Source organism: Rhinolophus hipposideros (assembly GCF_964194185.1).
Source record: "Rhinolophus hipposideros genome assembly, chromosome: 16".
Classification (NCBI taxonomy): Eukaryota; Metazoa; Chordata; class Mammalia; order Chiroptera; family Rhinolophidae; genus Rhinolophus; species Rhinolophus hipposideros.
The window spans coordinates 45,744,755-45,768,266 of record NC_138062.1 but is presented as its reverse complement, the minus strand read 5'-3'; the positions used below and the strand labels follow the sequence as shown (position 1 = coordinate 45,768,266).

Sequence of the window (23,512 nt, the reverse complement as noted above, 5' to 3'; positions counted from 1 at the left end):
GATGTCCTGAATGTCATCAAAATGTCTTCCTTTCAATATTTCCTTTATCTTTGGGTAAATACAGAAGTCACTGGGGGCCAGATCAGGTGAGTAGGGAGGGTGTTCCAATACAGTTATTTGTTTACTGGCTAAAAACTCCCTTAGATAGTGCCGTGTGAGCTGGTGCATTGTTGACTCAAGAGTCATAAATTGTGGGGGAAAAGTTTGTCGTCTAACTTTTTCACGCAGCCTTTTCAGTACTTCCAAATAGTAAACTTGGTTAACTGTTTGTCCATTTGGTTCAAATTCATAATGAATAATCCCTCTCATATCAAAAAAGGTTAGCAACATCATTGCAACAAGTTTGCCAACTTAATTGTCAGACCTCATATTCTTGCAGAAAAATTTTATAACTGTACAAAAGCAAATATGTACTAGATACTTTCCCACAAATGGAAACATATACATGATATATATAAATATGTGATTATATATGAGAGATGTATCTATCTATGTGTATATATATATCGGTGCAAATTGAAATGTTTTTACTTAGCTATCATTCTGTAGTACGTATGGATCATTGCAAATAGATCTACCCTGAAGCTTTTTAATGGCAACTTTCATTTATTTATTTATAAATAGATAATGATTTATTTATATCTATTACACTTTTCTTTAGTGCTTCTGGGTTTGGGGTCATGCATGGAAAATCTTTATTGTAAGACTATTTTAATTTTTTCTGGAACTTTTGTTGATTTATTTTTATGTTTAAGTTTTTGAACTATTAAGAATTTATTTTGGCTTAAGTAATATGGTAGTGATCCAGCTTTATTTTCTTCCAAATGGCTACCTGATTTTCCCAACATCATTCATTAAATAATCTGTCAACTGGGGAGTACTTATAAAAGAAGTATAAAGTGCAAGTTGAAGAAAGATGAAACGTTTTCACTCCTGGAATTGTTATACAGGCAAAGAGACTCGGGAGAGTGAGTCTCCTGAAAACCGGTGAAGTCTACTTATGATTCAGAACTGAATAAGCGCCAATTAGGGAACTACTGCTCAGCAAAGTGTGTGCGACTATGGCTTCTAATTTAGTTTCTTTATTCATGCCCATTGGTGAAATTTGTAAATAGGTCATGGGAATTATAATATTTTTTCCGTTCGTGTCCCTCTACTGGCGAAGTTTTGAGCTAAAAATAGGAACCCTAAAATTCTACCACTGGTTTTACTTATGCACGGCGCTGTGCCTGCAAACAACAATCAAGGAAGACCGAAAAAAGTTAATATTTCAAAAAGAAGCAAGTGGCGGCCGGAAATAGTTAAATTCTTGGACTTGGAACGCATCCTTTATTGCCCAAGTCTCTAGCCAATAGCAAACCGGAGCGGAAAAGAAGAGAATCCCCAGAACCGCAGGAGGTCCCAAACGCAGCGGCGGCCCGCAGGGTTGGTCTTCACGGCAGGACACGCCCCTCCCTCTGCCTCAGCCAATCGGGAGTGAGGAGGTGGGGCCCGGGGAAGGCCGGAGGCGGGGCGGACGCAGTCGGTGTGTCTGGAGCAGGGGCGGACAGGTCCTTGGAGGTGGCAGTTTTCCTGAGCCCACGGCGCATGGAAACAGGTGCAGAGAGGCCCGGCTGGCCAGGGCTTCGGCCTCAAGCGTCGGGAAATGGCGGCGGGAGGCAGAATGGAGGATGTGAGTGCCCGAAAGTGGCGAGCGGCTGGCCGCGGACTCCCCTTCTTCCCGGGCTGGGCGCGCTGGGCGGAGACTGCCGGAGGAAGCCACCCTTAACCCGCGTAGACTCCGGGGGAGGCGGCGCCTCCTGCGAAGGGCTGGCTGGGGGTGCGGGGTTGTAGGAGAAGGCACCGGGGAGGGGTGAGGTCCGCGACGCGCGGGATCCGGGCTGATGTCCCCGGGTGGAGGCCGGGGTGGACTGCTGGGCGGTGGCCACGCGGGTGCGGGGGTCCCTGGAGGGCGCCTAGCCCACGTGCAGTCAGCATCTTTGATCCAGGAACTGAAAGCCTCACGTGACGCGCGCCTGACCTGACAAGCCTGGCCCTGGGCGCGTCTCTGGGCGCTGGGCTCCGCTCGATCGCCCCTGGAGCGCAGGGGGCGAGTCTCCCCTCCTCTTGGGTGCCCTGCCTCGGCTCTAGGGAGCTGTGGACCTGGAGCGGCAGCAACACGCGGAGCAGCCGCCGGCGTCCCACGGGCCGGCCGGCCGCTGTCATCACCCGGAAGTCCGCATTAGAGGAAAACTGTCGTGATGCGTTTAATCTAGGCATGGTAGGAATTAAAAGAGTTTTTTAAATCTCCTTTCTTAGATGGATCCAAACCAGATTACTAAAACTCCAGTGTCCTAGTTTGCAGTGTATATAGAATGAAGTGATAGCGTCGTTGCAAAAATCTTTGCTTAGGTATATTAAAACATTTTTAAAGGAAATGTGTTTGTGCCCAGAATTAATGTGTTTGTGCCCAGAATTAACTGGGGTGCCCCGTTGGCTCAAAATAAAATCTTGCCCTTGAGAAATGCAAAGTTGACAGTTGTGAAAGCATTTTTTGGATTAACATATTAATAAAAGCATTACTGCGACCCTATCACTGAAATGCACATCAGGCAAGGCCCGTGAAACACAGTTCCAGCCGGACAAGACCTTAGATTCTTGTGTGAAGAGTGACTATAGTTAAATTATCTTAACTAAATAAAGACCAAACAATTTCTAATGACTAAAAATTCCTTTTTTTACACTAGTGGAGAAAATGGAAAACTAAGACCTGGAAGTAGATTCTGGGTTTCTATATTTAAAGAAAAATTGATTGTGTCTACATTTTTAAGGGTGGGGTTCATGAACTGACAACTTATGGGGAAAAAATTATATCTGAGAGTAAAAGAGAGACTTAGAAAAATTCGTGCAGTAAATGCCCCAGGGTTCTTGGATCTGCAGCTTTTAACTTTAGGATGAGTACAATCTTAGAAATCTGTTTCAAGAAAAAAGAAATCTGTTTCACCAAACAATTGGAGACTAATGTGTCACCAATCATTACATAGCTAAATCACTTTCGATGTGAGCAAGTTGCCTGCTTTGGGTATTTTGTAGATAACGATTTTCTACCATAACGTAAAAAATTAAAAATGATCTGCCGTGTCATAGGCACAGGCACTTCAATGAGTTAAAAGAGGCAAAGGCTTTTTAGTTAGGGTTCATTGTTTGCAAGCAGTGGAGCCAACTCTGGCTAATTTAAAGAAGAAAGGGATTTATTTGAAAGCATCTAGAGTTGATGAACACCTAGGCCTCTGCAAGGACCCATACAAGGGCACCTCAGGTCCTTTCAGGGTCTGTCCTGGAATGAATCTGCCTCAACCATGGTCTCCCTTTGCTTTGCTGCTCACAGAAAGGGTGGATTGTCCCAGCCTGGTTTGTTTCCATGACCACCCCTAGGCCAGAGAAGAGTGAAGAGTATTGAAGGATGTTCCCATTGAGACTTAGTGCAGAGATAGATGGCAGGTCCCCAAAGGAAATAGAGTTATTGTCATGAAAGAAGAGGAGAGAGATATGGTGTGGGCAAAAGCAACAGATATTTTCTACAAGTAGAAATGTAGTATTAATAGTGGAAATGAAGAAATCATTTGGACTCAGGAGTCCTTCTCCCTTCCCTTTTCACTTGCAGGTGGTGAGTCACAGAGAATGATGGGGAGCTGTTTGTATGGTTATACTACATTTCCCATAGGAACCATTGACAGTGTATTTGATATAGACATCAAAGACGTTTTATTAACATCTAATAAGTGACGTAGAGGATAAACCATATTGTAATCTCTAACCCCTTCAATGTAGACAGGGAAAACCAAAGGCATATACATGAAAAAAGGAAACAATAAAAGACAGCATAAGAAACATTCCAAATCAATATTATGGGTAGTATGTTTTAGTTTTAAAGTAGAAAGAAAACACTTGGCTGGACAAGTTTTATAGAAAATACACATTTTGGTTGGAACCATGAAAGATGGGTTGGATTCTGAAAAAGGTAAGAGTGTATTTATGGGGCACTCCACAACTATACTGGGCTAGAGGAAAAGGTGCATGAAAGGGAAATAGTGGGAGGGAAATAAAATACAGCATTTCCTCGAGTAACATCATTTTGTTCAACTTTGTTTCATTATAACATTGATGAGATGCCTTAGGAACTTAACTCTTGTTTGTATCCGTTAGCCTGTGGTAAAACTGGTTTCCTTACACGTCACACGTCGTTTTGATTAAAGTTGCAGAAGCTATCAATGATGTTAAGTGAGGACTTACTGTACATTATTGTCTATGGTTAAGATTTCAGTGCTAGCTTTGTTTAAATTCCCAGGTCCCAGCTATTTAAGAAGTTGGGTAGTCTTTCCTTCAATCTACACACACATTAAGAACCTGCTATACAACAGGCGCTAAAGGTACAAAGAACATAATACAATATGGAGTCCTGCCCTTGTGAAGCGCACCTTATTCCAACAACTTTGATACCTTGTGCTTAGTATTGTGAGTTATAATAGAGGTGTGTATGAGCCAATTAAGACTGATTCAGAAATGACATGCTAGAAATAGCAAACAAGGACATTAAAACATTATTATAACTGTTTTCTGTATGCTCAAAAGGTTAAAAAGACACATGGAAGATACGAAATAGACCCAAGTCAAACTTGAAGTGATGAAAACAGTGGCAGATGAAAAGAGCAGAAGAAACAGCATTGAGGCATCAGAGAAAGAAGCGTTTTTGCTGGGACAAGTATTTGACAGGTGGCATGATCCAGATGCTTGGTTGACCAGGAAGGCTACCTGTGGAAATTGCCCCAGCTGGGCCTGGAAGGCTGCATGAATGTTAGCTAAGGGAAGAGTGGTGGAGGCTAGAACATCTGCTGATTGAGGAAGAACTGGAGGCCCAGGAGTCTTTTAAAGAACAGAAATTGTCAGAATTGCACCATGAATCATGGCAAACTAAACAGGAAGCTGTCGGAGCATTGAATAAAAAGAAATTGCAGAGCAGCATTGAATGCCTGAGATTGGAAATCAAGCAGCTCACCCCAGATCTGGGACATGCCCCAGACTACTGTATTCTCTTTATAATCCTAGTGCCCAACAGTCATCTCACACCATTTTTGTCCCACCCTCTACCCCTTCCAAAGTAAAGAGCCCTGATCCTCTGTCCCCGAATCCTCTTCTCAGGCTTCCCTTTGTGCGTTAAGTCTTCATGTTCCTCATTCTAGGACAACTGGTTAACCTAAATTTGTTGTATCGTTTGTGCTATCACTTTGCTCATTTATTATCACTTCCCTATATTCTACTGTATATTCTTGTATTGTTTAGACCTGCATGCTTTTACCCCTAACTTCCCCAATAAAAACATAATCTCCTTTTGGACTGTGTTTTATATTCTTTTATCTTGGGCACAGATACCAGAAAGTACTGTTGCTGTCGAGACAATACCTTCAGGACGTATAAACACAACTAACTAGATTTTTAAGTTGGCAGCTAAATCTTTGCCGACTAAGTGACGTTGTAACTATTAATAGTTGTTTTCATTGAGAATCTGGCATCTACAAACTAAAGTCTCCCTGAGGGTCTGTCAGGGTGATCTGTTTCTATTAGTACTCTAAAATATTAATATTTCTATCCTAACTGAAAATTTGTTTTAAGACCTCTTAAGAAAGCGTCCACCAACTTGCCAAAATTTTATGGAACACAGAGATATAGTTTAAGAATTGCAACCATATGTAATTATTTCATCAATAATATTAAATAAACCAATATCTAAATTTTGAGGGCTTGAAGAAAATTATTTGCTTTAATCTCATTATGTATTACCTCTTTGAAGATAAATTAAGATGTCCTCTACCTGTTTTAATAACTCTCGTTTTCACCAATTTGTATACAGTTGTTATCTAGAGGTTTATGGTATATGTTCAAAATTGGCTTGAGCTGGGGAATGGATTTTTTTGCCTCTAACTTGTGTAATGATTTTTCAAAGCTTTATAGTTTACATTTATAGTTTGTCTTAGAAACATAATCCAGAGAAGTGGTGATTACAGCTTGCTTCCTTTTTTCTGCCCCCCAGGGTTCCTTGGATCTGACCCAAAGTATTGAAGATGACCCCCTTCTGGACCCCCAGTATCTCCCATATCATTCATTACATGCTCAGTTTAGACCAAGATTCCATCCTCTTCCTACGGTCCTCATAGCAAATCTTCTCTTGTTCATACATGTAAGTTGGCTGGGAGAAAGTGACCCATCTAGAGGTGATGTTCTTCAGAATATGTATCTAAGCTCTTCAGAGGGCTATAGCTCTCAACATTTAAAATGTGCATACTTTTTTACTCCTATCTCTATTTCAAAGAGTTTATTGTAGACATAGTTGCAGTATTATCCAATTTCTTTTTTAAAAATTGGCTAATACTGTATTTATTACTGTACAGCCGTGTTCCTCGAACTTCAGCCTGCATCAGACTCCCTGGCAGGCTTGTTGAACTACAGATTGCTAGGACACACACACACACACACATACACACACACACTCCCAGAATTTGATGCAGCTGGTCTGAGGTCCCCAGGAGCCCCAGAATTTGCATTTCTAACACATTCCTTAGTGATGCTGATACTGCGAGTCTGGAAATCACGCTTTGAACTACTACTCTGCAACGCATTTCTTTTAATCTTAACTAACATATCCTAAATATCCATCTAAACTAATACACAGAGATTGAGTTAATTCTTTCATAGCTGAATAACATTATATGGGTGGATGTACCTTAATTTATTTAAGCATTCTGCTATGGATGGATACATATACTTGGATAATTTTCAAGTTTTGCAAAGATAGAGAACACTGCAGTAAGTATTCATACCCATGAATACTAGGTACTGGTGTTTTTACTTCAGAGGGATAGAGTCTTTACGGTAGGATTTCTGGGTCAAGATATTTCCCAATTATTTTTCACCAGCAATTCTCAGACCAGTCAGCAATGTATGAGAATGTCTGTTTGCCTGCATTTTGGTACCAATTTTTTACATTTTTGTCAACTTAATTGGATAGTTTTGTGTGTTAATACTGAAACTGGAAATAAACTTATAAACCGTGATTTTCATTAGTTACCTTTGAGGCACTCAATGAACTGTTTTTATTTTTTTCAACAAAAGAAAAGTGGGCAGGAAACTGTTTAATATGAAGTACTCATCTCTGTTAGTTGGGATTTTGAGTGATTTTTAATTTCTTATTTGTGATTTGGGTTTCCAAGTTATCTGCACATTTTTCTCCAAATTTCCTGTTTAAAAAGTTTGCAAAAATAGGTTTTTTAAATTCATGTCTAAAAATTGGATAGTGAAAGTCATAGGTTTAAGAATATGTGCTGGGATGGTGATGATTGTTTCCTAAATTCAAATACTGAATATTAATCCTACTGCTGTGCTTCCCACCAGGTTGTGTTTGTTATTTTAGCATTTTTAACAGGTGTGCTTTGTTCTTACCCTAATCCAAATGAGGACAAGTGCCCAGGAAACTACACCAACCCACTGAAAGTTCAGACGGTCATAATCCTTGGAAAAGTTAGTTTGTGGATTCTTCATCTCTTGCTTGAACTCTACATGCAGTATCACCACAGCAAAGTAAGAAACCGAGGCTATCACATGATCTACCGATCGACGAGGCATCTTAAAAGGCTTGCACTAATGATACACTCCACTGGTAAGCCCCGTTGTCTCACTCAGCTTGTCTGTGGTGTATTTGAGTGGCAAAAATGACACCAGAAAGAAATGTGAAGTTTGATTTTATAATCAAATACAGCAGGTCCTTGAATAATGTTTCATTGAAGGTCATTTTGTTAAAATGTTATGGGATGTGATAGGAATTTAACTCGTGTTTATATCAGTTAGCCTGTGGTAAAATTGGTTTCTTTATACATCGTTTCCCTTAAAGTCACAGAACCTGTTCACGACCTTCCGTGAGGATTTACTGGAATTTTTGTGAGAATGGTACATGTTGTGGACACTAAGATTTGGATCACCCAAATGTCTTGAAGCTCTTCTTACGATGTATACAACCTTCATTTTTCTTTGAAATCTTTGTTTGTTAATGTAGTGGAGGTAACATCATTTTCCCTCTACCATTCCAGGTTCTTGGCTGAGACCCCACTGTAATAAAAGACAGATTAACAGGAGAAAAATAAACAGAAGTTTAATAACATGTATACCTCCTGTATACTTGGGAGAGACCCAGGAAAACTGAGTAACTCCCTAAAACGACCTAAGTCATCACCTTTCCAGCTAAAAGACAAAAGAAGATGTGGGGGGTGGGTGTAGTTATGGGAGGTTACCAGGAAAAGCACAATAAACAGGAGTAAGGTTGTTATACATATTTAGGTAGGTGCCTTCTCCATTAATAAGCTTCTCAAGATTTAGAGTCATCCTTCTCTTCCTGGTACAGAGAGGGAGACAGTCTTACAAATGGATAACTTCTACTTGGTTTTCCAACCTTTTCCGGTGTCTGCTGTTTCTTAAAACTAATCAGCTTAAAGTCATCCTTATACCAAAAAATCATATTTTGGGATGGCATTTTCTGTTCCCCTTCATTATGGACATGATGTCCACGTATAGCTGTATGAAATGTAGAAATTTCCCCCTTATTCAGCTCAAGGAGATTTAAATGCTGCTGCTGTTTGATACTTATAGAATAAGAAGAGAAAATTATTTTATTTTAAATAAAATTCAGTACTTTTCTTGCAGTTAGAGACTGCTATGTAATAAGATGCATTATCCAAACGGAAAACTATGAAGGCAACTTATGAAGGCAAGATTAGCAAGTCCATAGAGGATTCAGAGTTCATGAGTGCCCGCTTTTCTTTATTGCTGCATTTTAAAGGCTTAATGGAATTAAATTGAATTTCTTTAGGTATTTTTGCCTTAGTGTTATTAAAGTTTCTGTCACTTTTAAAGACCCTCTTTTTCCACTTGAGTTCCGAATAAATCTTTAAACATTTTAAAACCAGGTTAGAAATGAATTTTTCTGCAGAAAAATAGCTCTGCATAATTTGATTTTTATTTTTCTTCTGTCTTCTATTAATACATTTCCTTAAGGGAAAACTGCTAGTCCATCCACCCACTGACATTCTCAGTGGAAGCTGAAGTGGCATGCTGTAACAAAGACGCATTTTGTAGAGATGGCTGATTTTCACTTAGCTAGAAGGCTAGGGCGACATTCACTGCTCCTTTCTTGGTCTTACAGGTTCAATTTTTGACGTGTAGTACACTTTCGTGGCCAGAAGATGTCACTATCACCTCTCCCACCCAGACAAAGATAAAAGCAGAAACCTATTTTTTTTTTAATTAAATTTATTGGGGTGACAATTGTTGCAGAAACCTATTTTTAACTCCTGAAAGAACTTATATACTCTATGACCAAAATAATAGTCAATTTCTTAAGTGATTCTCTGGAAATAGTATTTTTGAGGCCCACCAAGAGATTGTCTGATCTTTACTTTTCCTCAGACTTTCAAATTCTTATTAATCATCATCTGTTTCTTAACAATTGGACCCTTAGTTTAATCACAGATGGCATCATTTGTATGTTGCTCATATAAAGACCCAGAAAAATCAAAAAGATTGGGGCAGGTATTTAACCTTGTATCTATTTTTCTTTAAGTATATTTTTTTCTTATTTGAAAGAAGATACATCATAGAAAACATAGAACTTTCAGCTAATCAGAAGAGTATAGCCAGCTTTATCACATGTGATAGTATTGCTGGATATTGATTAGCTTCATCCTACTTTTTGTTATTGTCTAGAGAGGAAAAGAAATTTATTTTGTGGAGATGGGAGAAGGGGCTTTGCTTTTCTTCCAAATAAGTTGAAAATATTTATCTAATTTATCTGTTCTCCTTCGTTAGATCCAAATACATTTTGAACTCTATCAAATAGTATTTGTTACATAGTAAGTTGTCTATTTCATTGTTTATTTTTACATTGAAATGAAAACTTGGCCCTTCACTTAAAAGCAGTCATTTTTAATCTGTCAGATGGGCTCAGACAAGCAGTGTTTCTCTCTGGGGCCTGACAGGGTGAACCTAGAGATTGAAGTCATGCAAAAGTTCAGCTCGAAGACCATTTAAGATCTTGCTTCCCGGCATACGTCATCAGTTTGGCTCAAATAAACTCAAATAAAAATTCTCCAAAACAATTTTTTTGAAATCCCAGAAAAGTACAGTTTGAGGGAACTACCCTAGACTGTAAATTCTGGAGGGAATTCTTATTTATAAAAGTAAGTCCCAGTGTGAATTCTAGGATCCTCAGTGGGAGAGATTGTGTGCCGTACACCCTTGGCTCTCACTGGCCCCACATTTTTCGGGAAGGCCCAAGGTGCTGCTGGGAGCAGTGGAGCAGAACTAGGGCTTGCTCTAGTGTGGCCTGCGACTGTCAGTCAGCCATGGGGACTCGCCTGGAGGAGGGATTATATGGCATGTGCCAGGCGTTGGGATAGATTCCATACAACCATTATTATTATAATAATATGTGCCATTAATTGAATACCTGCTTGGGCCTTGTTAGTTCATTTCCTCCCACAACAGGGCTTATGTGACAAGTACTGTTTCCCCCATTCATAGAGGAGGAGTCTGCGGTCAGAGTAACAGCTTTAGCCCATAAGAAGTGGCAGATCCTCCACTAGAGCCCAGGCCTCGAGGCTGTCATCACTATGCTAGTGCCCCTGGCCCCCGAGAACTTGTTTCTTCCTAGTATTTTGAATGAATAGTAAGGATTCCATTATCTTCTAGAATCTTTTTTAAATGGTGAGTGAAATAAAACAAGAAGCATCTAGGTTTATGTCTATGGTTATAAAACCATTAAAAAAAAAAAAAAAAAAACCTGATCGTGGATTGTTGTCATGTAAGAAGTATTTGTTGGACCCTGACAGAGTAAGCAAAGTAGCCAGCAGGCAGGTATGTGGGGGGAAAGGACTTGAGGCTGCAGAGGTTATTCTGAGGCCCAAGGAGAGCAATCAAACCGGAGAGACTTGCTGAGATTTGTGAGATTTAGAAAGATCAGTCAGCCTACATAGCTGGAGAGTGCAGCTGGTTGGCACAAAACTGACTAGGCTGCTGCAGTAACCCAGCAGTAGGGTATCTTAGTCTGAACTGAGATGTGCTGGGCAGGGCTTCCTCCAGGAGGCCACCTTTATAGTGCCCACAGCATGTGCCCTGTGGGGAGGTTTTATTTCAGTGTGCCTCTTTCACCAGGCTGCAAACTTCATATCTGCAGAGCTCCCCATTACACCCTCTGGCCCACCAACTGCTGACACATAGGCCGTGCGCAGCACATCGAAAATCCTCTGAATACTGTGGTCACTTCTGTGCAGTGGTTTTTTTTTCCCCCCTATAAATGTTGTAACATTGTATTTGTCTTGTTCACAAAACTAATTTACAAATTAAGCAATCTGTCACCATACTAATAAATGCATTGTGACGGGTCATTTTTGCATGTAAGGGAGCTTGTTAGAACACAGCTTTGTACAGTGCCTTCTGATAGGTCGTTTAAAGTCTGGCTCCATCAACCCTTTTTGTACCAAGAAGTAGAAGATAAATCAAATAGGCATTTCTCTCCCATGATCAGACTTAAATATGTTAAAATAAGGTTCAGGAAATTCTAAGGGAAGATGCTGTAGGAATCACTTTGGCCCCTAAACTTTTCTTTGACCGTGTTCAGAATAAAAGTGCGGAATGGGGTTTAAGTGATCTTCAAAAGTAATGGATTTGCTGAGCAAGGAGGAAAATAAATCATATTTATTGGCTACTTCCAGGCCAGGCACCATGCTAAATATTTTTCAAATATTCAGTCCTCACAACAGCACCGTGAGGAAGGTACAGTTATTCCCATTTTTCAGATGAGGAAGTCAAGGAGCAGCGGTAGTTGATCATTGGCCCAAGGTTAGCTAGTGGGGGCCCCGACTTTCATCCAGGTTTCTGGAGTATCACAGCACTGCCGTCGGCATACTGCGTGACCAGAGTGGGCTCCTAGGGTCCTCAAGTGCTTCTGCATCCTGAAGAACTGGGATAATGCAAATTACTAAAAACCACATCATTTGTTACATGGACGAAGGACCCAAAGAAGTGTCCTTGCTAATAATTCTATAAAGCCAATGCATTGTACACCTGAAATATAAAATAATATTGAATGTCAACTATAATTAAATATATGTGTGTGCGTACACACACACCTGGGGTGCCAAGAAAATGTATACACTTGACTTGTATTCATCTTTTGTTATCCATATATATTACAATTTTAATGCAGTTTATTCCTTTCTTAAAATGTGTATACATTTTTTTGATGTGTGTGTGTGTGTGTGTGTGGTTGTGGGCTGTAAAGTACAGTATAGGGAATATAGTCAATGGCATTGTAATAGCTATGTATGGTGTCCGATGGGTAGTAGACTTGGGGTGTTATCACCTTATGACTGATGTAAATGTCTAATCATTATGTTGTGCTGTATACCTGAAGCAAACAATAAAAAAATAATAAATAAATAATAAATATTGTTTTGCTATATAGCAAAACAATAATCCCTTAGTTTTTAAGAAAGTCCAGGTTCTTATGTATTTGTATTGAGACATCATTAACTTAGAGGTTTTGGTGTGTTTTGTTTTGTTTTCTCTCAAGATGAGCAGTTTGGGATTTTTGTCCTTTAACGTCCTTCACTGCTGAGTGTAAATGGTGCAACCAGGGCCTTGTGGGGGTTGGCGCTGGGCTCTGGCTGACACTACTTGTTTCTCCTTCTCAGGCAGCACAGCACTTCTCCTTATACTGTGCGTTCAGCATTCCTTCCCGGAGCCCAGCAGGCTGTATCTTGACCTCATTCTGGCCATCCTGGCCTTGGAACTGATCTGTTCTCTGACGTGTCTGCTCATCTACACAGGTGAGAAATGCTACCAGGTTGTTCTTACAAAGACCCACTTGAAGCCTAACCCATGATCTTTGCAACGGGAATCCCCACAGAGCCGATAACCTATTGAGCACCTCTCTCTCCCGCTGCTGACCACATCCAGACTTCTCTCATTTCAGATCCTAATGAGTCACAATTCTAAGTTTGTGTCATCCACAAATCTTTTGTCAACTAAAGTGAAGCCTTTTCACTATAAAACAAAAACAAAAGAATTAAAAAGGTCCAGAAATCTTTGATTCCTCATAGGCAACTGAAATGTAAGTCTGGCGTTAAAAATTTTATGTCAATAAATAATGCATTCAGAACTGCAGTTAGGCCAAATTTGCTTTGAGATAAACCACTTAAGAATCCAACTTCTTTCTAAATTTAGAGCTGTCTGATGGCTGATCTGTCTTTCTCAGAACTCTCAATGGCACAATGGAATACTATTTGGTGGTAAGAAAAGACAAAATAGGACCATTTGTGACAACTTGGTTGGATCTTGAGATTATAATGCTAAGCGAAATAAGTCAGACAGAAACAGCAGAGAACCATATGATTTCACTGATAAGTGGTATATAAACTAAAAACAACAAATAAACAAGACAAACAAATGAGAAACAAAAACTCATAGACACAGACAATAGTTTAGGGGTTACCAGAGGGTAACGGGCGAGGGGGGTGTTAGATGAGGGTAAAGGGGATCGAATATATGGTGATGGAAGGAGAACTGACTCTGGGTGGTAAACACACAATGTGATTTATAGATGATGTAATACAGAATTGTACACCTGAAATCTATGTAACTTTACTAACAATTGTCACCCCAATAAACTTTAAAAAAACTGAACTCTCAATGGTAAAATCAAAGTAAGCTTCAGATATGAAAATTAGATGAAAGGATACTTTGACGGAAAAAAAAAAATTCAAGCCCTTGGAGAAATCTAGATTTCATTCCAGCTGCAGTGTTGACCTGCAGTAAAATCTGTCCATCATAGTAGCTAACGTTGTGACAATGAGCAACAGTTGTTTTGTGGCAATGATATACCTTATCTATCCATCTTGAAAGAGATTAATTTCTCTGGTTATGAAGGAAGAAATCACACAGGGCTTATCTCGTATTTCACTTTACTGGTCTTTGGTCTCCTTGAAGCCTAGCCAAAAAAGTATTTAGAATATGGATGGAGTGACTAGTTTGTAAATGTGGATGGTGTCACATTCATAATTTACTTCTATAAATTTTTCTGTAGTTATCTGCTAACTATTAGCCAAATTAGGTAGAGGGTTACATTTGTACCTTTAAAAATTCTTTAAAAAAGAAATGTATACCACCCGCTTAATAGAAAAGCATGAGACTAGTTTTAAAGTAAGGTTAATTTTTCAGTATATAGGAAACAACTCAACACGTCAGTAGTGGTCCATGTGAGAGAAGTGAACATTGAATTATCTTGTTGATTGATTAATTCCATTCTATGACATTTGTCTGCCAAGTACTATAAATAGGTTTAGGTCTGAGTATAGAATTCAATTAGCTTGTTTTTATAGTATCTCTACAACTTTGATTCACTTGAAGGGGTGCAGTCAAGTATATTTCCTGTAGACTTCTCTATGACAAAGGAGGTGACAGTAATATTCTAAAAATCATGTGTGTCATCATGTAAATAAGGGGAATACTGTTAACATGTAGTCCAAGATTGTTTCTCCAGGATTTACTGTGCTTTTTTTAAAAGATTTACTGTAGCATTTAAAATTGATTATGCTATAAATAAGACAGAGATGTTAAAAACAAAAAAGACCTGAGGTCATTTAAAGAGGCAGAGAGAGCAGATGTAGCAGATGTTTCAAGAATCCTGAGAACTAGGGGCAGCTGGTTTTCTCAGTTGGTTAGAGCTCCGTGCTCCTAACAAGTCACCAGTTCAATCCCCACATGGACCACTGTGAGCTGCTCCCTCCACAACTAGATTGAAACAACTATTCGACTTGAAGCTGATGGGTCCTGGAAAAACACTTAAATAAATAAAAGTTTAAAAAGGAAAAAAAGAAGAATCCTGAGAACTAATTTTTACAGTTGGCACAATTGTATTAGTTACGTGACACCTAAATCTGAACGGAAAGACTTTTCCTTTAGCATATACCATGTATTTTAATCCATTGTCTTCCTAATTGTTTTTGCTCTGTAGTCAGACTTAGGAGCATATTTCATCTTTATTTACATTCATTTTTAAATTTTTTTGTACAAACAATATATACCATTAAAAATTGTCCTTTTAAATCTCAAATTAACACGCTTCTTACTTTAAGAAAACCTGTTGGTTAATTGGTGAATTCAGGCTTGCAAAATAGATTTACATAGGGAAGATTTATAATTATAATCATTATAAATTTACTTAATGTAGGGCTCTCTGCAAATACTGATTTACTTTTGAAGGTTCAAGTTTTCCATCCACACCTTTAATTTTAAATTATAATGCTCCTTTAAATGTAGGCTCTGACAAGAGAGATTTAGGGAGTCGCTTCTAGGGACAAATGTTTTTGTTCAGTGTCCCAGAAAATTTAAGGTTGGCTCCCTGGTAAGTGGATTTTCCTTGCTTCTCTGTATTTTAAAAGATGGCTAGTTTTGATATTAGCAAATGTGGATGGTAACTCTTCGGACATGATTCTTTGATACACTAATTCTAACCTAGTCTTGACTAATTTATTTGCATTGTAAATAATTAATCTCTAGAAACCAAGGTGACACTGTTTGAGACTTGACTTTATGAAATAGCTTGTTGTATGTTCCAAAAGCTATTTTGTTCTGTTAAAGCTACTAGTTGTCTCGATGTAAGTTTTAAATAGACTTATTTTGTTAGAACACACACATACAAACACACTCACACACTCCTTTTCTCAGGATCCTAAGTATTTGTTCAGACTCTTCCCTCACCTAACACACCCTCTTCTCCACTCCCCTAGTCTGTGTGATTAATTCCTGTTTCCCTTAAGGCTGAATTCAGGCCCTGCCATTATTCCTCTCTGCACTTCTCTCCACCTCATCCCACTCGTAAGGGGCTGCTTTCCAGGGCTGACCTAGCCCCTTGCGCAAGCTTAGATTTATGGCCCTTTACATACTGTCTTGGAATGTAGGCTTATCATCTGCTTGTCTCCCGTCTCCCAGGACTAGTAGCTCTTTTTACAGGGCAGTGTCAGCAGAGGAGGCTGTGTAGTGCTGCTTCATGGATTACAGCTCTGGCTACTTGTGGAGCTTCCTGTAAAACAGTTCACCTATGCCTTCTGTTTTAAATGCACAAAAAACGATATTATCAATAACAATAATCACTGTTCCCGCTGCTTAGTACAGGCCTGGCATGTAGACTTTCAAATGTTTGAGTACATCAATAAATGAACTTCCTTATTCACTTTATGAAGCATTTTTATGCATATTAACTTGTGAATAAATGGAAATAGAAATTTTCATAATTAGATAACCTGACAATGACTTTTATTATTTTAGTGAAAATTCGAAAATTTAATAAAGCTAAACCACAGCCTGATATACTTGAAGAAGAAAAGGTTTATGCTTACCCCAGGAATATTGCTTCAGAGACTGGATTCAGGTAAGTTTTGGGTGAGGAGTAAAAGATGAGAGAAAGAGAACTGAAAAATTTCCCCCCTCTAGAAATCTTAGAAACCATTCTAATGCTTGGAGATTATGACTCTGCATATGTGCCTTTAGAATTAGGTTTAATGTGTTTACTTCCTTTCAGCTGTGGTGAAATCTAGTCTAATAAAACAATCTCATTTTGGAATATTGCCTCGGCTTATAACATCTAAGAAAAAGTAACGGGTGGCTGGTTAGCCCAGTTGGTTAGAGTGTGGTGTTAATAACACCAAGGTTGCCGGTCCGATCCCAGCAGGGGCCCTCCTCAAAGAAAGAAACAAGAAAAAGTAAGAAATACAATATGCTGTACTTTCAACGGGTAGGGACCCATTTGCAAAGAGCCTAATGAGTATTGGTGAGTATGAGTAATCCGTTCATATCTTAATTCTTTACAGGACTATTTCAAGCCTAGAAGAAATTGTCGAAAAGCAAGGAGACATAATAGTATACCTGAAGCGACACAATGCACTGTTGAGTAAGCGGTTGTTGGCCTTCACTTCGTCTGACCTAGGCTCTCAGCCAAGTAGAATGTGACGGGAAAAGACATCAATTGCAGAGGGATCCAGAGTAATTTAAGACTGATTGACTACCTGACAAGCTGACATAGGGAATTGCAGCTTTTGCCAAGTAACATTTTACAATTTGGGTTGGAAATCTGAATTTGGTTCTCACCGGTGTGGCCGTTTACTATGTAGGGTTTGTGAGTCCTGTGAAAGGTGTTGTGGAGCCTTGATAACTCAAGAATGTCTGTTTTGCACATTTTTAAGTTACTGAACTGCCTGGCTTATTCAAGGACCAAAGGTGGTTTAAGTCTCTCATTGGCCAGTACTTCTTCCACATGACGTAAGAACCCTGTAATAATTGGGCTATTTATAGAGGGAATCTGACATGACAATGTACTTAGAACAGGGATTTGATCAAAGAAGTTCTTCCCACTTTTAAATTGATGAGCAAAGTGGTTTTTGGTGTTTCTTCCCATGGAACCTTATGGATTTGATATGCTTGTGTGGTACTGGCTGGCAGCGTGGCCCTTATAGCATTTATAACTTCCTCACTGGAGAACCAAGGTCTTACTAGGTGATGTACTATGCAATCTCCTACAGTTTTCTATTTTCCAGACATGTGATATAAAGATGACTTAGATCAGTGTTAGACTGACCAGTTTTACACTAACCACTGCTATTTGTTACATCTGTGGTACCTTCCACTGGCAACAGCTGAAATACTTAAAAACCCTAAACTTTCTCTGTACTTTTGCTCTTCTTCAAGAAGTTGCCCTATATTTCAGTATTAACTATGACTGTACCTTCACTGGATCAGTAAGTTCAGTGATAGGAAAGGGATCTTCTGTGGCTTTAAGTTTATCTAAAAAGGAAAAAAAGACACTTTTAGTTCTTGGATTCCACTGAAAAATTATGATGGGAATAAAAGGTCCTATCAACTTATATACAGATATTAGCATACCTAATTCTCCAGATAAAATGAAACATTTTTAAGAGTAAATGGCATTACTTCTCCAATTTTCTAGTGTGCCCCTTTATCAATTTGCTATCAGCACCTTCACATGCTGCCTTAGATTTTGTTGAAAGTTTAACGAGGGGAGATGTTTGTAATAATGTATGCTGCTAATTATTTATTTACTATATTTTATTTTTTATTATTTTGTGTGTCTGTATTTAGCTGAATAATCGGTATTTGGTTTGAAACCCCTTAAGCTATACACAACTATTTGGCAAGGGATGTAGTCATTTGATCACAACCACTGTTACTTATAGAAGGAGGGCAAACACCTGTTTCCTTCAGACACAGCCACGATGGGGCATGTAAGAGTTTTCTAAGGAAGAGGTGCTGTTTCATCTGCAAACAATACCATTGAATCCCCAAGATGACAAGATTCATAAACTAAAGCCAAGATTGTATTTTTAAAATTCAGATTGTATCCAAGCTTCCTGGCTTCCCCTTGTCCCTTCTTTTCTTCCTTTTTAATAAGTCTCGAAACCACTTCCTTCTCTGGAAATCTGTCTCTGTGCTCTGCAGAGTCTATAAACTTTGCCATCAGCTATTTTCTTTTTCAAAAGGAAAACACTGATGATAGATGCTTCATTCTTATTTATTCTTAAATTCAGGTAGGACCTGTAGTCACTAAGGTTAATGGGATGAACTTTGGTTTACAGTGAAAGGTATAAGTTACAAAGTCAGGATACTCAGGTTCTGATGTGATGTCTATATAACCAGCAACACTCTTTTCTAAACTCAACAACCAACATTTCAAACAATAAAAGGACACTAAGTATCAGAACCAGCAAAACAGAAGAATGACCAAAACAATTTAAAGGTTAAGCATTCTATTCACCAGGCAAATACTGTCCTAGCAGCAGGGGTATAAAAATTAGTAAGACAGACCTTGGTTTGTAGCTTATGAAGAGAGAGGACTGGATTTCTAGGCTCTGGGCTACATGAAATAAAGGCATTAAGCCCAAGGTCGTAGAGGAGCTCCAAGGTCAGAGTACTCTAGAGGGGAAGGAAGCTTCAGGACTTTGAGACAAGTCCATGGGTGAAGCAAACAGCTACAGAAGATGACAAGCACCATTACCAGTGTGAACCAAAGGGGACAGCAGGACAGTAGGCAGGGCGGCCAGTGTTAGGTCTTGGACGGCCTTGATGCTACCTTCCTGTGTTGTCGAAACAAAATGAAACTTGCTTCTTGAAGGGTGGAACTGTGAAGGGGAGATTAGATTTACAGTCACATAAATACAATAGCCTACCCACCTCCCATTTACAAAACAGACAAGCAGCCATTAAGCTGGTCCAACCTATCAGGGAGTTTTCATTCATAATCTGTTCCTGTACAGATTCTGAGAGGTTTTGGATCAGGCCCTACGTGGAAATAAGGCCTAAGAGGTCTATTAAAAGTGTCAGTGAAAGTATAGATATGAGATTTGTCAGTCATGTTATAAAATGAGACCTCTCCCATCTCATAGTCCAGGAAAATGCCAATGCCTCTGGGTTTCACTCCTGACAGCAGATTGGTTGTACTAGCTCCCGGGGCATCATAACTGTCCTCCTGCCGCCGTATCCTCCAGCATCCCTGCCAGGCTGATGGGCTTCTCCTTGCCCTGGTGGAAAGAGAGTCTTTGCAAACCCCGACAGCCCATTTGGGTTTGTCTCCCACTTCTACCTCCCAGAAATGCCTGCCGGAATGAAAATACGGAAAGCCCAGGACAACTGTGTTGACTGCAAATCTTTTTGGAAAATCAGGAACATTTTGTTTTCTCTTTGTAAACCTCACACATTTCTTATCCTCAGAGACAATCAAGTTAGGGTGTGCCGTTTCAGGGTCTAGAATTATATCTATTCTAAATTTATTTATAATTTTCTGCAAAGCAGAATACTGGAAAGGAAAACTGCAGCCTTCTCTCCTTAACTGAACTGCAAAGATCGATGGGCTAAGCCCTTCACAGTTTTTGTAGACATTTTTCATTTGTGATAGTAATTCCACTGCAGGCAGCACACTGCTCTCTGAGACCTTACTTAGTAGACCTTTGAGTGTGGAGTTGTAGTCGGAAAATGCGGTTATATTAGCGCTGAGTTTCTTTTGAATAGCCTTTTCCTCATCAGCTAGCCTCGAAAGCACTGCATCTTGATCACGTTCCAAAAACTGCGTCAGGTGCTCAAATTCAGAGACTAATTCCTGCTTTTGGTTTTCCACCTTCTCTCTCAGTTCTAAGGGTTTTTTGCTTTGAATGCTTATTAATTTCTGAACATCTGCCACCTGCTTCTTCAGGGGCTCGACGTAACTGCCGAGCCTTTCCCTGTGATGACAGGCGGCCTCCTCCATGGGCCTCACCTGGTGGCCCTGGTGCTCAGGGGGCCGAGTACACAGGGGACACAACACCTCTAGGTCCTCCTCGCAGAACAGGCTCAGGACCTGGTTGTGCTTCTCGCACAAGCACCTCTCTTCCTGCCTCTTCTTTTTGCTCCTGGTGATCTGCAGGAGCTTGGCGATGTCAATCATCCTTCCCAGCTGGGTGTTGCTCCTCAGGTGCCTCTCTTGGCACGGGTGACGGCACACAGGGCAAGGGAACCTATCCCATAGATCAGCCCAGGACTTCTGGATGCAGGAACGACAGAAGTTGTGCCCACATTCGATGGTGACAGGGTCTCTCAGATAATCCAGACAGATGGGACAGTTGACTTCTGCCTGGAGTCCTGCCAGGGCTGCTTCGACCTCCATTGGGCCGTGAAGGGAAGACTGGACTGGGGTGGGTTTTCTTCAGGAAGCTGGATTCTGCAGTGAGAAGTGGATACACCCTAAAATCTCACTCCTCAGTTTGCCGGTAGCCTATGAAGTCCTGAGTCATCAGACCTTTTAATTCTAGCTGCCAAGAGAAGCCCTTCCCAGACTCAGCTTAGCTGGACAGCTACTCCTCCAGCTTTTGGAAGCTTAGACAAAATGAAGCCAAGCTAAGCAGCTTTCTTGGTTAGGAGAACAGTGGTTACCTCAAATCATTAGTTGCTCTGGTTGAAAAGATATTTCTTCCTTAAAAAACCAACAAAAACAAAACAAAACATGGGTGTATTTCAAGTGGTCCTTCCCTCTACCACATTCCAGTCAAACACAGATTATCGTCTCCTAACCCCAAATTTCCGTTCCCGAACCTTTATTATGGTGCCTTATATATTAATACTCCCGTCTACTTGGTACCACCATCCCTACATCCCATCTGTTTCCCATTCACCCTACCTGGGGCTATAGAAAGGGCATAGGCTTTGGGAAGGGAGATGTACCATACCCAAATTAGGACACAGCCTTGGTCACCTATCCATGTAACTTAGGAGAACTGATTTTACATCCTGAAGGGGTTCAGACCATGCTACCGCAAAATATGCCATTTTGGATGTGGATGGCAGTCAAGGCAGTTAAGTCAAGTGACTGCCTTGACTTAAGGCAGTCAAGACCCAGCAGACCCAGGAAAAGCCCTTTAACTCCCCCTTAACTGCCAAAAATCAAAAGTATAAATTTCCCCAGTTGTGGGGAAAATCAGCAATTGTAAAGGAAATTTACATTCAAAAGGAGGCCTATTGCAGGAAGAAAGCTATTACCAGAGACAATTTTTTCACTTAAGAGACTTACCTGCTTAAGGGACCTTTGTTTACCAAACATTTCCTCTTCTCACCTTCCCATGAATTGCCTCCCCAACCTAAAAATCCCCAGACCCCCCTATACCCCTTACCTCAGGATAGTGTAGAAGTCTCCATTGTCTGGCCGCATTCTGATTCCCAAATCTGAAATCCCTGCATGTATGAAATGGAATTAAAATGTTTTTTTTTCTCCTATTAATCTATTTTATGTCCGTTTCATTCTTAAGACACAGAACCTAGAAAGGTAGAAGGGTAGTTCTCCCCTACAATCCCAAACTCTTAGAATCAGGTATATAAGAATAATAATATCACTATAAATTTTTGTCTTATGAGGGTATGGAAGTTAAGGAATCCCCCATTGGTACTGAGGTTTGAACCATGTATTTATGATAGCTCAGAATTCACATTTACCAAATTCAGTTGGCTTTTTTTCATTCTTGCTCCTCTACCATACAAGACACAAAATACAATTTTTTCCTCTACCTTCCTAGGTTCTTGGCTGAGACTTCCCTGTAATAAAAAGACAGACTAATGAGAAAAACAAGTTTAATAACATGTATACTTCCTGTATACTTGGGAGAGACCCAGGAGAAGCAAGTAACTCCCCAAAATGGCTTAAGCCATCACCTTAAATATCAACTTCAGCTAAAGACGAAAGAAAGTCCTTGAAGTGGGGAGAGGCAGTTATTGGAGGTTATCAGGCAAAGCAGAGGAAAGAAAGGTAAGGTTGTTGGTAGATTTAAGTTGTGCCTTCTCCATTGATCAAGTTTCTAGAACTTCAGAGTCCTTCTCTTCCTGGTACAGAGAGAAACACCTTTCAAATGGAGAGTTCCCTTATAAGTATAAATTTCCCTCACAAAAACGGAACCTTCTAGACTGTTTTCAGAGATTCTCATGTAATTGCAGTCTTTCAAAAATAATTAGCCCCAAATAATCCTTATTCCAAAGAGGCATGTTTTAGAGTGGCGTATTCTACTTCCCTTCAACAGCTGAATAGGCCACAAAATCCTATTTGTGAAATGAAATCCAGAAAGTAAATGACATTTAAAACATACAAACTGAATATAAACAAAACTGGGAAAACTATTTTCAGTATTTACTAGTAAAACATCATTATCTCTAAACAAAGAATACCTGCAAGATCATGGAAACAACAACAACAAAAAAAAAACGAACTCCCTGTGTAGAAAAAGAAGCAGGAAAGCAACAGTGATGGGAAAATGCAGAAATTTATTAACCATTTATGAATTGCAAATCTGCCCCTTTTATTTGGTATGCTTACTGTACTGGTAAGATTGAAAAGAGCTGATAATCTGTTTGGCTTCGGGAGATAGATATTTCAGCACTGTAGATGTGAAGTAGAAACCTTTTTAAAGAGAGCAATGCAATGCTGAACTGTCCATCAAAAATGGAAAAACCTTTGCTTTGCCCTTGTAATTCTACTAATACTAATTCCAAAAACCTCTTGTTTAAAACAACAAAACAGGCCCCAAAAGAAGTTACTTATACTAAGCCCCATGTCACCCAATCAAGAATTACAGTTTCAGCTTTCTCAGAAATGGCATCAAAAATTAATCAGAAATTGCCAGATCAGCACTAGTGAGGTAATCTGTCTCATACACACTTGCCATCCCCTGAAGGAAAGCAACCTTGCAATAACTAACCCGCTTTTTTGCCTGTAACTTGTTCCCATTCCCTTCTGCCTAGGTACAAAAGCCTTTCATTCTGTACAGCTCCTCAGAGCTCCTTTCTCTCGGCTTGATTGGATGCTGCCTGTTGAATCGTTGAATAAAGCCAATAAGATCTTTAAAATTTA

The 23,512-nt window shown here is 39.7% G+C and overlaps 2 protein-coding genes across 3 annotated transcripts; one reads left to right on the top strand and one right to left on the bottom strand.

The window, feature by feature from the left end:
- The first annotated feature begins 1,493 nt into the window (after positions 1-1,493).
- Positions 1,494-23,512, top strand: TMEM192 (transmembrane protein 192). Of its 2 annotated transcripts, XM_081075791.1 has the most exons (7): positions 1,504-1,672; positions 1,989-2,260; positions 6,068-6,214; positions 7,426-7,690; positions 12,774-12,908; positions 16,408-16,510; positions 16,950-21,893. In XM_081075791.1, the coding sequence occupies exons 2-7, from the start codon at positions 2,258-2,260 to the stop codon at positions 17,086-17,088; spliced, it is 792 nt and encodes a 263-aa protein (XP_080931917.1). In that variant the 5' UTR covers positions 1,504-1,672; positions 1,989-2,257; the 3' UTR covers positions 17,089-21,893. The 2 variants fall into 2 exon arrangements, with proteins under 2 accessions (XP_080931916.1, XP_080931917.1); XM_081075790.1 differs by lacking the exon at positions 1,989-2,260 and having other exon boundaries at positions 1,494-1,672; positions 16,950-23,512.
- On the bottom strand, positions 19,382-20,788 carry LOC308508690 (tripartite motif-containing protein 75-like; the record flags this gene model as incomplete). Its single annotated transcript, XM_081075789.1, has 1 exon — positions 19,382-20,788. One exon carries the CDS (start codon positions 20,786-20,788, stop codon positions 19,382-19,384), a length of 1,407 nt encoding a protein of 468 aa, XP_080931915.1.